Source organism: Zosterops lateralis (assembly GCF_965231275.1).
Source record: "Zosterops lateralis genome assembly, chromosome: 19".
NCBI lineage: Eukaryota > Metazoa > Chordata > Aves > Passeriformes > Zosteropidae > Zosterops > Zosterops lateralis.
The window spans coordinates 8,812,546-8,829,118 of record NC_139779.1 but is presented as its reverse complement, the minus strand read 5'-3'; the positions used below and the strand labels follow the sequence as shown (position 1 = coordinate 8,829,118).

The window sequence follows — 16,573 nt, the reverse complement described above, 5'->3', positions numbered from 1 at the left end:
ATTTATTTATTTATGGCTGAGGACACAAATGTATCAAGTGGGATGTTTTCTGGAGACAACAGGCATGTGTATCCACTTCCTCTTAGTGTTCAGGGGCAGGAGAGGGCTCAGGAAGATTTCTGCTCTCCCTAGGATACTTTATCCAGTGTGGCTGCACAGGCTCCCCTCAGCCTTCCTTCCCAGCCCCTCATGGCTGAGGGGTGGCATCTGGATGTGTCCAGGCTGCCCAGGCAGGCACAGCCTCTCAGGAGATGTTGTGTTATTAGACACTGCCTCACTGCACTGAAGGTTAGGGGATGGAAGTCCTGTCTTAATTATTTTTCAATCTCTGAGGCTTCAAGGGTGAAGGGTTTGGGCAGTTTTCCATTCTTACTGTAAGTGAATTTCCATTGCACATGGACTCTGGGAAAGTTTCTTTCCCATTATGGTATTTTTGCTCTACTCATCACTTGAAAATCTTGTGCTGCCCCTAAAGTTTTTCAGTAAGTCAGGAATGGTTGCTGTTCTTCACTGCTCATACTTCAGGAATCAATAGCTTGTGTTAGAAACTAAAATTACCAGGGAATCCTTAGCACTCTGCAGTCTGTGTATGCACTTCAGTTGTGTAGGGTAGTAGTATAAGAATATGAAGATGTTGAACAGCTATGAAAACCTGCAGCTAACAGAGTTTAAAAATAACCCTTTTAAACAAGGTTGACAGGTTAATTTGCTGCAGTAGACATATCTCTCTTCTCTGCTTCCTTATGTTTCCCCTGCTAGTGATCTTCATTCATCTTCCCATTATCAAGAAAGACAAGATTATAGACCTAGAGAGTTATATGTCCCTTTTTTATTTTATTGAAAAGGTATTTTCTTGAAATGAAATTATTATTCCCATGCTATCTATGTCCTTTGAATCTTCCTTGATTTGATATTCAGAGAGAGGTCAAACCAGTATATTTATAATTCAAAGTAAATGCCATTTTCATGGAGCCATTTCTTTTACCTCACACTTTTCTACCTTGCATGTTAAAAAAAAAAAAAAAAAAAAAAAAAAAAAAAAAAAAAAAAAAAGCAAGAATAAAGCCCAGAAGCACATGAAAGGATGTTGCTCAAGTTTTGGGGGCTGTGCATGATTATATTTTCAGGAATAACTGAGAAGTGTGTCTGGTCATTAAGGAGAGTTGTGGCATCCCTGGGTACACAGGAGCCATGCCCCCCTCCTCATGTCACCACAAAGGCTGAATCTCTGCCTGAAGGCTCACACAGGACAATTTCTCCTTCTCCTCACACTCACACCCATGGTTGTGAAGGTGCCTTTTCTTCTCCACAAGCTGAAGGTGCTGCCTGAGCACAGAGCTGAGAATCCAATGAGTTGATTTCCAGTTTGCATGTGGTGCCACAGGACTGCTGCCAGTAACAATCTGGCCTAGTAATTGCTTGCAGAGGGCAGCAGCAGGCACTGAAGGAGCAGGCACGATGGGAAGCTTTAAAACACAACCTTCCTGACCTCAGGAAAAATTGCATGCAGCTGTGGATGCTGTTTGGCTGCCTGTGCCTCTGCAGCAAGACCTGAGTAACCTCTGCACACCCCAGGGATTCAACAAGGCTGCAGAGCAGCTCAGGGCACAGAGCACATTTACACTGCTCCTCACACTGCCCACTGCTCAGGAGAGGATTTATGCTCCATAATTGGGCCTCTCTCCTTTAGGAAAGGCCTTACAGCCTGATCCAAGAGCAGTGCAGACGTTTACATTGATTTTTGGGGGCACCACACTCAGGTGGTATGTGTTTCCACATTTTCTGGAAATACATTAGGAAGGATTGGCATCAAGGGGCTGTTCTCCTGGACAGCAACTGGGGAGAAAAGAAATCTGACCATTTCCCTGGTACTATTTTCAGGTAAACCAACACATTCAGAAATTTTTTAACAAATCCATGGTATTCCTGTTCTTCTTCAGACAGGGGATTTGTTCATTATTTTAGAGCAGCACCATTCATATGGCTGCAATTAAAGCTTCAGCCAGCTTTTGCTATTCTGAGTAATGCCTGTCAGGGGTTTATAACTTGGTTGTTAAAAAAGAATAAAAAGAGTTCACAGCATAAGAATCTGGCACACAGGCTTCAACTGAGGCATTTATATTTTCTGAATTCCTTTTAACTATTAAAGCACTTCAGTGTTACTTCCTTAAAAGACGTGACCTCGACTTGGCCACTTTTGCCTTTCAGTATTCTTGTAGGCCATTATCTCCAGACACACATAATGTCTTTGTTTCCCTTTTTTAAGTCTTGTTTTCCTTCTTTTTTTCTTTTTTTGTTCTCATGACTACAAAGACATGTTTCTAGCACTTGAAAAACAGCTATGAGGCATGCACATTAATTTGATCATAACTTTTTAATATGCATATTTATATCATTGTAATAGTCTGTACTCAGGCCTGGCATAGTATTAAATACTGATTTATAAAGCGTAGCCTGCTCCAGAACTACTGTTAAGATCTCCTGGTTCCATGTTACTCATTTATAAATCCTTTCAGCTGCCCTGCACAATTAATCAGCAATCTGCATTTAGGGAGTTCTGGCAGCACAGGTAATTGGGAATTTGGTTTTCTTCCTTCGTTCTATAAAACTACTGAAGTAGGCACCACTGAAATGAGGATGTGGCACAAAGAAGAGCACATCCTTCATCCACTTATCACTCACAATGCAGCTGCCTCAGCAAATTCCCCTCACAAAAGGGAGGCTGCTGACTCTGACACATGTAAATAAAGACATGCAGCACTTTGAGTGTGGAGTGCAAGCTGTCAGAGTGGGACTCAGCCACTCCTGCTCTGCACTCTAGTTCCTCTCAGCCCCTTGTTGCAGCCTGAGGGGCACTGGAGGATGCTTTGCATCCAGCATTTCTTGGTGGCAGCTTTCCTGTGGAAATGAGTGGTTCTGGGTGTCCTTGTCTGGTCTTTCAACACCCCAGCTCACCTGGGACCAGGGCCAAGCTGACATTCCCATTCATTATTGTGGGACAGATCTGTCCTTTCACCTCAGCAACTGTCTGAGGCCTCTTCATAGAGTTTTATGTTTGTTGTTGAAGGCAACTCTGTGCTGAACACCCTGGAGGGGTGGATGTGAGCATATGTGAAAACACACTGGTGAAATTAGCAGGAAATATGCAGACCCTGAGCTTTTCCCTCTTTGCCTTAGATCTCCTTTCCAATAAAACAGCTGTGCACGTGTGCTTGGGGTCCCAAAACCCAATATTCTTGTTAAAACATCAGTATGAGTGAACTTCTCTACCCACATCATTCTGGAAGTGCCTTTTGCTGTTACCTTTTCAGTCTCTTCCAAGTTCTGTTTTCCATTTCAGAAACAGATGCAGTCTGATCCACACAAGCTGGACTTTGGCCTGAAACCAGAGTTTCTGAGCAGACCACCAGGCCCCAGCCTTTTTGGAGCCATCCACCACCCCCATGACCTGGCTCGGCCCTCAACCCTCTTCTCCACAGCCAGTGAGTACTGAAAGTGAAATCCCCTTCTTGCTCCTTGCTCATTAAAATGCTAACCCTTGCCATGAATTTCCCATATGCTTTGGCTTATGAACTCTCTGCAAGACATGCCAGGGGCTATTAGTCAATTTGATAAATATTTAAAAATTATTCTGTATGCTTTTATAAAAAGCCCAACCTGCTGAAACACTGCACAGGTAGTAAATGAAGGGACATTTCCTCACAGAGCAATGTCTGATGCATCATGGAGATGAGATGTTGGAAATAAGGTGTAATTCACATGCATTTCCTTTTTGTTTCTGACATGAAACATTCATTCCCCTGCATCCCTTATCCTCTAACTGGGTATTTCTGTTTGGAAAAGCAGCTGCTCTTTGCACAGGATCCTGTGAGCCCCACGCAGGGCACAGCAGTGTCAGCTCAGTGAGCTGTTAACAAAGGGACAGCCCAGAGCACAGCCAGCCCCTCTCTGAGCCTTGGCTGGGAATTGACCCCTTTTGCTTTGTTTTGGCAGGTGGGGGGCATCCAGCCGGGACCCCTTTTGGCCCACCACCCCACCACAGCAACTTCCTCAACCCAGCTGCTCACTTAGGTACGTCCTCTCAGCTCACACACTGACCACTGAGAAATTACAGACTTCCTGTGTGGAGACACTCTGAGTCTTCTGCTTATTAATCATTGCAAAGGGCACATTTTAGCAGTTTAATTTTAGTCTTTACCCAGGTAGAAGTTCTAAATACACAGAAAAGTGTCACTGTCTGTGTTTTGAAATACTTCTGGACTTTAGAGAAGCAGAGTGTCAGGGCTGGCTGGATTTCATTGGAGTTATGCTTAAAACTAGTCCAAAAAAATGCCTTAAGGGCAAGGCTTTGGATAGCAGAGATTTCTTTTCCTAACTCCTACATAGATATCTGTTTTTCTATTAAAGTGAATAGAAACTATAGCTTTAAAATCTTGTGATCTGGCTTCATGTGTTAGTGAAAATTAGTGAATACACATTTAAACTAGAACCGCTCTAATTACCAGATGTTGTTACTTCCTTTCTAACTTACTGCCTTTATAATAAGGTGATCTGCTCCTTGTGGGAGCATCCAAGACTAAGACTTTAAATTGGCATTTTATTTTGCATGGGGAAGGATTTGGGAGGGTCACTAAACTGGTACAGCCAACAGATAATGCATGTTTATCATTCTGCACTTTGCTGCCTATGGAAAATGCTGGCTTTGAGCTTCTTTTTCTCTGTGCTGGTATTTACCAGAAGGGACTTCATCAAAATTGTTAGACTGCTCCAAAATAAAGGGAGAATTTGCTTTATATGATTTTCCTGTCACCTGTATGCATTAACTAAAAAAATTGTTGCAGTATTTTTCAGTCCATACTAGTTTTTGTGTAGTATTAGCAATAAACACCAAGGCAATCACAGAATGCTCAGGCCAGCATAACATATCAGTGGAACAGGACATTTTATTTGGCTCTGGTTTAGGAGACATGGCCTGAAGGTGTTTGGAGCACAGTTGCTAGATGATGATAGTCTGACTAGCAAGGGACATTTCCTGAGGAAGGAAATAAAAGGAAGTAAAACTGGAGATGTTCACAGGTTTCAAATGAAGTATCATGTCCATTTTAACATCTGAATTTTCTTGAAGAGGGACGTTTTTTAGTAAATGATGCCATGGGAATGGCCAGGAGCAAAGCCAGTGTTTTGTGTCCCAGCCCCTCAGAACCCTGCTGTGTGTGGGGAGACACTGTTCCAGAATAGCTGGGGTGCAGGAGGATCCCAGAGGGGTGCAGGAGGATCCCAGAGGGGTGCAGGAGGATGCCACAGGGGTGCTGGATGGGAAGTGGCAGCCTCAGGGGGTTTCAGCTGTTTGTGTTGTTCGCAGAGCCCTTCAACCGGCCGGCGTCGTTCAGTGGCCTCACCGCCGTGGGCAGCAACGCCTTCGGGGGGCTCGGGAACCCCACAGTCAGTGAGTACCTGGGCCATGGCCCCCCCTGCCCTGCACCTCAGCAGGGACACTCAGGGGACTCTTTGCTCTCTTTTGTACTGCTTGGTTACATCACCTGCCACTGGGAGATGGGAATTTGGAAAGCGACCTTTTCCAGTTGTCAGTAAATCATTTTCTGTTAATTTCTTAATAGTTTGGGTTCAACCTAGTGCTAAATGTTACCATTACATTGTTCATTAAAAAAAAAAAAATAGAGCCTTTGAGTGTTTGTGAAATTTCCCATGGTTTTATTGCATGTTCAGAAGTAAATAATGTGTGCAGCTAGGGAGCTGTGGATGGAGACTTTATTTTTTCCTTTCTCACCAGTAATCCAGGCCATGTGCCTGAAAAAGATCACTAACCTGCATTAATTAGTCCAGGATCATCAACATTTCTCTAAATCTAGCCAGTCACAGAAAATCATCCTTTTAAAAGTCACTCTCTTTCTTCATACTTCAAATCTGGCATGATTTTGGTCACATATTATTTTATTTTGGTTCAGGATCAAATGCAACAAGTTCCATTATTTATAGTCCCTATAACAGTCATTTCCCGATGTCTCCAAAACACTTGGAATAAGGATCATTGTCACTTTTATCTTACTCCTTCATCCCTTGTCAATTTTATTCACAGCATTTCCCTTTTCCAATTAAAAGAGCTGTCAGATGCCTGCCCATTTTTAGGAATGAGACCCTCTAATGAATCTCTGTTAATTTCCTTTCCTTTTCCAGCTCCCAATAATATGTATTCATTTTAACTCTGAGTGCTGTAAAAGTTGTTTTGGTAAGTACCTTCACTAGAGCATACCTTTTTCTTAAACCTTTTTGTTTTCCACTTCACCATTTCAGCACCCAACTCAATGTTCGGCCACAAGGATGGCCCCAGTATGCAGAGCTTTAGCAACCCTCACGAGCCCTGGAACCGACTGCACCGAACTCCTCCTTCGTTCCCGACCCCTCCGCCCTGGCTGAAGCCAGGAGAGCTGGAGCGCAGTTCATCTGCTGCAGCTCATGACAGAGATAGAGATGTAGATAAACGAGACTCATCTGTTAGTAAAGATGACAAAGAAAGGTACGAAAGAACACTTCCAAGAATTGTCTAGTTCAAAGCTTGGGGCTCCGTTCCGCTTTTAACCCTCCCCAGCCTGGCACGTTGTGAACCCAGAGCTGCACCAGAGGCACACCTGGAGCTGTCCCCAGGGTGGCACCATGGAAGAGGCAGGTTTCCAGCTCAGGTGTTCCCCTCCACAAGGTTTCTCTTCCCACTTGCACCTCACGCTTCACCTGAAGGAGCTTGGCTGGAGCACAGTTCAGACAGTGTCAAGTGGGAACAGAATCAGACCCACCCACTGTTACCTTGTCGTAGTTCTCTTGAAGGGTTAATATGGAGATAGTGCCTGACTGGATGGAAAAAAGGATTCTGAACTCCTCAGGTGCTTATCTGCACCTTCAATACTTAAATGACTTTGTAAATCAGACCTCGTCTGCAAAACAAGTAGCACTTCCTCCCTCCTGATAAAACAGCCTGACCAGAGGGCCCAGTGCTAAAGGTGTGAGATGAGAACACTAACATGCACCAGAAATGTCTGTGCCAAAACCACAGCAAGCTTCAGAGCATGCAGTTCATGAAAAGCAGCTTCTTTCCCCTCAGAGACGCCCCTACACTTGCACTGCTGTTTACACACCTTCCAACACAGTTTCTGTTCAATGTTTTACATGGACTTGCATGCTCACATGTCCAGGCTGGGAAGGGTTAATGGAAAGTCAAACCTGGTCATTTTTATTTTTTTGTCAGGACTGTTCCCATTATTCACTTAACGCAGTAACAATTTCTCTTAACATTGAAGTACCAAATTTATAAGAATTTGCCATTCAGCAAGTGTCATGCCTTCCTTGAAAAATGTAGAGAGGCTGATTTCAGCTTTTTCAGTTGTGGCTTGATGACTTTCCTGTTAAGTTTGCACATTACTTTACTACATAATGGCTATTTGTTTCTAGTATTTTAACCTAAAAGAATATTTAGGAGACGTGCTTTTCTCTGTCACTAACCCAAAGATATGCATTAGTAGCCTTTTCTAAAAGAAGTTATGCTAACACATTAGATATTCTAAAACTACATGGAAGAGCTTTTCTACGTTGTTCTAAAAGAAAGGCGAACTACAGATCTTTTCACCTACATTTTCCATTTGGAATATTTTCTGTTTGGTAGCATAGCTTCATTATTTTCATGTCTGATGTTAATGCTTCAAAAGAAATTGCTGTTGCAAATTGGGTTTTCTGTCCTGCAGAAGGCTTAAGCATGTGAGTAACTTTACTGGCTTGAATGGCAAAGCATTTTAGTTACTATGATGTGGGAATGAAGTCTGTAGAATTACGTGATTATTTTCATTGCTGTTATGTTGTTTTTCTCATGAAGTGTTCTGCTGAAGAAAATCCCTTATTGAAAACATTCATTGCAAGTCGCTTTGGCATTGCCTGAACTCCATATCATAGCTCAGAACATATTTCTTCTCAATAATTTGAGAGCTTAGCAGTAAGCATCATCCATCCCTCATACTTGTGGACAATTCCAGCTTGCAGTGAGCGCAGTCCTGGTTTCACCCCTGCAGTGCTGCTGTGTGCCAAGCTCTGTAGGCTGGGACATTGCACTTTGCAGCATGTTCACACTGTGGCCTCTTTGAGGAGAGGCTGAGAATCCCTTCCCAGGGCTGTGCTCCCTGTGGAGAGAATGTCTGAGGAGTTGAAAGCCTCTCCTGCCTCTTCTTAACATTCAGTGGCACCCAGTGGGGTGAGCGCAGAGCTTTCTAGGTGAGGTCCCAAGCTTTGGTATCTATTTGAAATTAATTTGCCCAAGCAGGAAGAGCTGGGAATCACAGCCAGGGGTTTGATTTGGCCCTGGTCATCAAGGGTGTATCCTTATCAACCCAGAAACTGCCCAGTTAGCCAAAAGCAGTGAACTCAACTCCTGCCTGCAGTGGAAAGGTCCCTCTGAGCTTGTCATTCCCCACCTAAAGTCGGTGTTGGATGGGGTGGAGATCCCTGGGGGCTCCTCTTGGATCAGCTGCATGGCCTATCCCCTCCCAGCCACACTGAGAGAGGTGAATCCCTGGAGACAACCCAGAGACTACAGAACTGCAGCAGTGACCCTTTCCTGGCTGGGGGTGACACTGCAGAGCCCTGATTGCTCCTGGAACATTGCATGTTCCTTCCAGCTCAGGGTATTCTGGGATTCTGTGATTGATTGCAGTTGTGGAGGGTTTTTTGAAAAGACTCTTTTATTCCAGCCCAGCATTAAAGGAAAAAAAAAAATCAGTAAAATTAGCAAATGTGAAAAGCAGGATTTGTTCTTTCTCAGTGGTATTTTGTTTAAAAGATATCACTGAACACTTCCAGTATAATCATAATGGCATTTAAGAATCTCCAATCCTAGAGCATTAAACCAAACCAACCAAGAATCTGTTGATCTTTCAATCAACATATATGAGGCACACACCTTGCATAAGAAATTCAGTATTTTTAAGTGTAGCACACAGCCTCAGAACTTCTCTTACTTGGTAATAAATTCATTGGATAATCTAATTTTAAGTTTCTTCTTTGTGGAGGCAGTGGCTTAGAGCTGTTCTCATATTATCAACCTAAGGAGCTCTTCACAAATTTGAGGATTAAGAGTTACTCGTTCTCTGTTCACTGGACTTCATGCAGTTCACTTAAATGAGCTGGATAATCAGGAGCCTCTTGAGATGTTACCAACACTGTCACTGAATACCATGACAATGGCAAAGGAATTTGTCATTTTGCTTGCACATATATTTCTCCTTAATTACAGAAAACAGCAGTTATTTTCTCTAAATTTTGTATGTCATATAAAGTACATCAATTATATGGAAAATTGATTAAATATCAACAAAAGGACTGAATGAGCCTTCCTAGAGAACTAAAACAATTAAGGGTACCCACTGAACTAGTCCCATGAGCAAAATAAATAAAAGATTAGGTATTGCAGAGCCCACAAGACAGTGTTTTCCCAACAAAGTAAAAGAATTGAACCTTCATGTTGAGAATCCTTCACTGGAGAGCCTTGACTTGGTCTCCCTGTGTCCAGATCTGGAAACTGTTAGATCAAATACCTCAACTCTTGGTGGAAAGCAAGTGGAGAGGTAAATTAGAGCCAGGATGCCATTTCCAGACTGTTCAGGTCCCACTGAATGAAGGCAGCACCTTGATCCCAAGCAGTGAATGCTGGACAGTGCAGATGAGGCAGGGCTGCTATCAGATGCTCTGTCTTCCAAGTGTTTTCCAGGAGTCACATTCTGGACTTTGGAAGTCTCTCAGACATGGCCTATGAAATGACATTTTCAACAGTTCAGTCTAGACACAGCAAAAGATGCACCCAGTGACATTAGATAGAGTGAGTTTCCTTTTCTCCCAGGTATTTTTTCTGCATTTGCTGCAGTTTCACTGTCCAGAAGTACCTAGAGACACAAATCTTACACAGTTCAGAAAAAAAAAAGTAGATGACAGAAATCATACAGGTGAAGGAGCAAGTGTTCACCTTGGAGTCACCCTTCAGCAGCTCATCTTGCCCAGAGTGTCACTTCAGGTGACACCAGCACCCAGACACCATGTCAGCTGGAGCTCAGGGGAGGCCTCACTGCTTACCCTTTCCACAGAATCCCAGAATAGTTGGGGTTGGAAGTGACCTCTGGAGATCATCCACTGCAACCCCCTGGCAAGGCAGGGCCACCCAGAGCAGGTGACACAGGAATGTGCCAGGTGGGTTTTGTCTTCAGAGAGACCTCCCTGGGCATCCTGTTCCAGTGCTCTGCCACCCTCAATGGAAAGAAATTCTTCGTTATGTTGAGGTAGAACTTGTGTTTTAGTTCCTGGCCATAAATAATTTTTGCTTTTAACAGCACATTGTCCTTCATCCCACGTGGGACAGAATTTCTATGCTCAGCAAACAGCACATGTCCAGGACTGAATATATGGAGCTGTCTTTATGGAGAGACTCCAACTCAGAGGTCAACTGAAATTACTAAGAGGTTAAAATCATTGGAACTGAGGGATTAGATTCACCTTGTGAATTTGATTAGTTTTAAATGTGAGAGCTTTTTCACTTAGCATTGCCCATAACAACTTCTAGTCAACACTACTTCCTGAAAATAATTGATATGGAATCCATTTCCATATTGAGATTTTTGTTCACTACCAGACAATAATTCCCCAATGTTTTGTGCACCATAGCTAGGTTTGAAAGATGGAATGAATTCACACTATTTTCTGACTTTGTAGCATTGGTCATGTCACACTCAGCTTGTTTTAACCGAGAAATGGGAAGGGTTGGTCGTCTGAGGAGCAGCTGACTCCAGACATGATGTTTTCAGAGCCAGCCTGAAGGATGGACAGACATAGCAGCCTTATCTCTGCTGAGGAGAGATCAGTAATCTGTGTGATGGCAGCTCTGTTAAACACTTGCACTGAGGGTCACTGCACACTCAGAGAAGTGCCTTCCTGTCAGAGAGCTGGGTTGGCACCATCAGTACTGGTGGTACTTGAAAGGATTTTGTCTCCGTTTGAAGTAAATTGAATTGTGAGAAGTAAATTGAAAAGCTAGACATTTGAAGAGAAGAAAGGAGAGAAAGTAATAGTGTACATAGGTCTGGAAATGTTTTTAAAAGTAATTTGAATAAATAGTAATCTATTTTCCCAAATGTATTCTTAATAGAAGAAGTAGGTAGAATACTATTAACCATGTAATTTGGATTTAATTGCCTCACTTTTTGGATGAAACGAGTATGTTTTTTACTTTTTTCCCTCTTCTTTGCAAACATTTAAGGCCACTGTCTTTGAAATACATTTAGTCCTAGAGCTAGATTCCCAGGGGAGCCTTCTGTGGACTTTAGTGTTTGAGATCTCAATCAGATTCTTCACAGAGCAGCTTTGGAGATCTGCTGCTGCTGCAATGAGATAACAGAATAGGCCAAGTTTAGAGATGGGATTGGTCTTCTGGAGTTTTGGGTGTGCCAGAGGTACAGTGCATTTACTGGTGCACATCACCAGCTCTCTGCAAAGCCACGAATAGAAAGCCAGGCACTTTGATGTTTTGTTTCTTTGCAGAGCTTCTCATGCCTTCATTTTACACTTCTCTTTCTTGTAGGGAGAGCATTGAGAAAAGACACTCCAGCCATCCTTCGCCAGCACCTATCCATCCAGTAAACTCCCTCGGACATAACCGCAGCTCAAGTGAGCAGATCAGGAGCCATCTGAATCCCGAGGTTCGAGAAAAAGAGAAACCCAAAGAACGAGAGAGGGATCACTCCGAATCTCGGAAGGAAATTAATGTTGAAGAGCACAAGGTGAAGGACAACTACGTTTTGGAGAAAGAAGGCCTGAGCCATGAAAGCCGAGTGGTGGAAGAGTCTAAGCAAATGCCCAGGGTTCCTTCCCCCTATGCCAGGCCCCCCGTTGTGGAGAGCACCAGGCCCAACAGCACTTCCAGCCGTGAGGCCGACAGGAAGAACGAGCCAGCGTATGATAACCCGAAGAAAAGCAACGAAGTAAAGGTGAAGGAAGAGCGAAAGGAAGACCATGACGTTCAACCTGAGGGACCTCAGACTCATAGGTCATCTGATCAGCCACCACCTATATCCACATCCAACGTCCATCCAAGTCCTCTAGTGTCTATGCCCATGACTGTAGGTGTGACTGGTATACATCACATGAACAGCATCAGTGGCCTGGACAGGACTCGCATGATGACCCCTTTTATGGGAATTAGCCCAATTCCTGGTGGAGAACGTTTCCCCTATCCTTCTTTCCACTGGGATCCAATGAGAGATCCCTTGAGAGATCCCTACAGAGAGCTGGATATTCATCGGAGAGACCCCCTGGGCAGAGACTTTTTGCTAAGAAACGACCCTCTCCATCGCCTGTCTACGCCAAGGTTGTATGATGCAGACAGGTCATTCAGGGATCGGGAACCTCACGACTACAACCACCACCACCACCACCACCACCCTCTGTCCGTGGACCCGCGGCGGGAGCACGAGAGGGGCACCCACCTGGACGAGCGGGAGCGGCTGCACATGCTCCGCGAGGACTACGAGCACGCGCGCCTGCACTCGGTGCACCCCGCCGCCCTGGACGGGCACCTGCCCCACCCCAGCCTCCTCACGCCGGGACTGCCCAGCATGCACTACCCCCGCGTCAGTCCCCCCACGGGACACCAGAACGGCCTCCTCAATAAAACTCCCCCCACAGCAGCTCTCAGTGCCCCTCCGCCTCTTATCTCCACGCTGGGCCCTCGGCCCGGCTCTCCCAGAAGGACTACTCCTCTGTCCACAGAGATGAGAGAGAGGCCTCCCTCTCACACCCTCAAGGACATCGAAGCTCGATAAGCAGAGTGAGACTCAATGAAAACCAGAGCAAGAGGGACAAAAACCTTGTAAATGAACATAATATAAAGACGTTCTTACTAGTCATTGATACAGACTGGGGATGTGACCCACTGTACAATATGTATAGACCTGAGTGCAAAGATTTTGAAATGATTTTTTTTGTATATTATATGTTGAAATTTTCCAGATCTTTTAGCCAAGTCCATATGTTCCTCGTGTCTCCTACTCTATTTTATTTCTAGTTTAAAATTTTCAAAATTTGAACTGAAGAACAAGACATCAGTCTGAGTGATTTGACTAGAAACAAGCCACCACCAATGTCAACCCTACAAAGCTCTTTCAAACCAGAAGTGAAGTCAATTGTAGATATTTATGTAAAAAGATTGCTTCATGGATTAATGGTTCATATATGCAAAAAGGGTAAGATGAAAGCTTTACTTTGTACAAATGTAAATAGATAAAATTAAGTAACATAATACATTAATACTTCTTAAACTGTGCTATTTGCAAACTTAATATTGATCAACACAGTCTGCTTATGCTGTGTTACTTATATTGTTATAGACAGCTAAACCCCTTCAACTATGCAATGAATTTTAAGGCTTTTCACAAAAGCCTTTATAACTCAAAGGAGCCTTTTCAACACACAACATAATTAAAGTCATATTTTCCCTGAACAAGCTCATTTATAATGGAATCCTATTTCTCTTGTTTTGATGAAGAAACAGCCCTTCAGAGGTGTAGTTTTCTGTGTGAACCCTTGCATCAGGCTGCTGAGGTCACTGTAGCTCGTGTGTCCCTTGGATGGTGTCAGGGTTAGTGCTCTGTGATCACTGATACGGAGTCATGGCAGATTGGGTTTCAGTCATATTAATCTGGGTTAAATAGTAATAATCAAATGCTGGAGATTTTCCAGAACTTTTGTCAGAACTTTTGTCACTTAACATGTCAAATTTATTTTGGAAGAACATCTGCCATTCATGTCTGGTTTTATTGCCAGTGTGTCATTCTTACCTGTACACACATTTTTTTGTGTTAAGTGATTTTTAGCTACATTGAAACAAATCCTACAAGAAAGAGAATACTTTTCTAAATGATGGATATGTTTTCACTGTGGATCAGTAGTTTAATTAATGAACTCCATTGCAGATTTCATAATGGAATTTATTGTATTTCAGTTGGTAATAAAGTCTGTGAATAGTTAACAGGTCAGCCTTGTTGTTCCCTAATCATAGAAGACATGAGATAACCTGAAGAACATGGTCCTTTTTAAAAATATGCATCAATCTTCTGAAATCTGTCTTTTCACAACACACTTTTTTATAATGCATTAAGTTTCTTGTCTAAATATTTGGAGAGAATATGACTTTATCAGAGAGAATTCAATATCTTGTCTACTGGACTGTAAAATATATGTATGAAATAAAATTAGTTCCATTGGTCTTCTAGTGTATTAAAGTGCTATCTGAAGTTGTTACTCTGTTTTGGCAAAAAAAAAAAAAAAAAAGAAAAAAGTTAACTACAAACAGTTGTTTCTAATGATCAGAGATCTATTTTAGTAGTCAACTGAAGGTTTAGTTGTGAGCTTCAGATTTTTTGTGAACTCCAGATGTTGTGCAGTGTTTCTTTTTTTTTTCTTTTTTTACAAACAAAAGGAAAAATACAAAAAAGTCCCAACCCTGAGGAATATGTACACTGGAACCGTAGTGGTAGCTTTCAGTATTGTAAAGAGATTGTTATATACAAACCTTTTTGCTGTTTATCCTGTATGTAATAAAGTCCTTTCTAGATCCTATGTGAACAGAAAAGTGAAGCGGCTCTCAATCTTCAGCATGTTTCCTCCTCAGCGAAGACTTGTGTAATGTAAATTGTGCCATGTTATTAAAAAATGTGAACTAAACTGCTAGGTGCTTCTTTGTGTGCAGTACCCCATCATTGCAATGGGGAGGAAGTCCTTTTTCCCAACAGTGGGGTTTTGTTCAGAAGGAGTAGTTGTTAAAAATGTAAAGGAAATGGCAAGCTTTCATAGGCCATCTTATTGAAATTGTTAGAGGAATCAGGAAAAAGAAACAAAAAGGAGACCAGATCCTTGCCTTGTCCAGATTCTTTAAAATATAGTAACATTCTACTTGGATTAGATTTTAATTAGACCATACTCTTGGTCTGCTAGATGCACATCATTACAAACCTGAGCTACTGAAGGAAGGCAAGTCTGGATGGCCACAGAAGGATGTAACTACTGGAGCAAGTGAGAGAGGCCTCACGAGACCAGGTCTGATTGAGAGCATCATCTTCCAGGCTCATCTCATCCTTGTTAGAGGAGCCTGACAGCTCTGCCAGCGTCTTCAGGGGGAAGAAATGTGGTCTTGATTGTCCAGACTATGATCCTTGTCCTCCCAGGTGCTGAGCAAACTCTTCTTGATGGTCCTTAATTCCCAATTAAGCCAATGAGCCCTCACTCCCAGAGTCCCAGAAAGCATCGAGGCATTTCAGTCCCTTTGAATTCAATCCAATTTAAGTGCCCCACGCCTTTGAAGATCCACGTGTCAAGTCTTCTTGTACTGGTGATGCTCAGAGGAATATGCCTGAAAGGTGTACTAAGAGATGAAACAAGATTTTTAATGCTTTTAAACTTCTTCAGTTGCATTTACTGCTTTTCAGAAATTTGATACAGGGATGTTAGCTTGCAGGTATAGACAATTTCATCTCTTTTGAAGGGTTTTCCATTCAGGACATTTGTCTTAAATCTTCTATTTTTGAATTCATTTGTGTTTAAGAAATGAATTTCATTTAAAGACCATGCCAGATACCATCTGTGGGAATGAAATTAGTCATAAGGGTATTAATTCTGTAGGTTGTCTGAGATTTTGATCATAGAAAACCCTCAGTGTACTTATAGCAACCAGGACTTTGCTTTAGGTTTTGAAGTCCCACCTTCCCAAATTCCCATTAATTTTCCACTTAGCAGCTTCCTATCACCAGCTGAGATGCCAAATACAGTGTATAGGAAAGGAATCTTTGTAAACAGTCCTAATATTTGTTTCCCAATAGGCTGTTCATTTTATGCCATGCTTGGTCCCTTCTTCTTTAACTTCCTATGTTTTGATCTTTGGTTTTCCTTACTGAGACTTAGCTCCATCCTGGTTTTCTGCTTTTCATACCTTACTGCTGCCCTCTTAGCCAGTCCTGTCCTCTTTCATGGCCTAGGACAGCTAAATCTTACCCAGAGGCAGCAATAAACACTGCAGATTTTCCAAAAGTCATAGATATTGTACATTGTTTTTCCTTTCTACCTTTGCCTGTAGGAGCTCATGAGAACTGTAGTCCTTGCTGGACTGGAAGATAGATGGAGGTTGAGGAGGATTTTACTGCAAGTATTTTCATTTGCTGTGGTTGTGCCTCATTGAGGAAATGTTTAGCACGGTTCTTGCTGATTTGAACTCAAATTAAGGCTTCACATGTGCAGGTGACTCTGCTGAAGGGCACTGGGGCATGGACCAAGGTCACAGAGCAGTGGTGTCACACATACAGAGGAGCTCCTTGGCTCACTGCTTGGTTTCTGGCAAGGAAGAAGAGCAGTGGTTCAAACACAGACCAAAGACTCCAGTTACACGGGGTTTTTTTTATTGCCACGGTGGTTTGGTTAAGTCCCACCTGGATAAACCAACTTCCTTCTCTGAACTCCAGCTGCCAGCTTTGAGGTATACCTGTGC

At 42.8% G+C, this 16,573-nt stretch overlaps 1 protein-coding gene across 1 annotated transcript in view; it reads left to right on the top strand.

Moving 5' to 3' along the window:
- The window catches only part of AUTS2 (activator of transcription and developmental regulator AUTS2), a 768,062-nt gene extending 753,312 nt beyond the window's left edge, over positions 1-14,750 (top strand). The window contains exons 15-19 of the mRNA XM_083875331.1: positions 3,341-3,482; positions 3,994-4,071; positions 5,363-5,446; positions 6,313-6,535; positions 11,621-14,750. Coding sequence (XP_083731457.1) covers positions 3,341-3,482; positions 3,994-4,071; positions 5,363-5,446; positions 6,313-6,535; positions 11,621-12,860 — 1,767 coding nt within the window. The 3' untranslated portion in view covers positions 12,861-14,750. The remainder of the gene's footprint in view (positions 1-3,340; positions 3,483-3,993; positions 4,072-5,362; positions 5,447-6,312; positions 6,536-11,620) is intronic.
- The last annotated feature ends 1,823 nt before the right edge of the window (positions 14,751-16,573 follow it).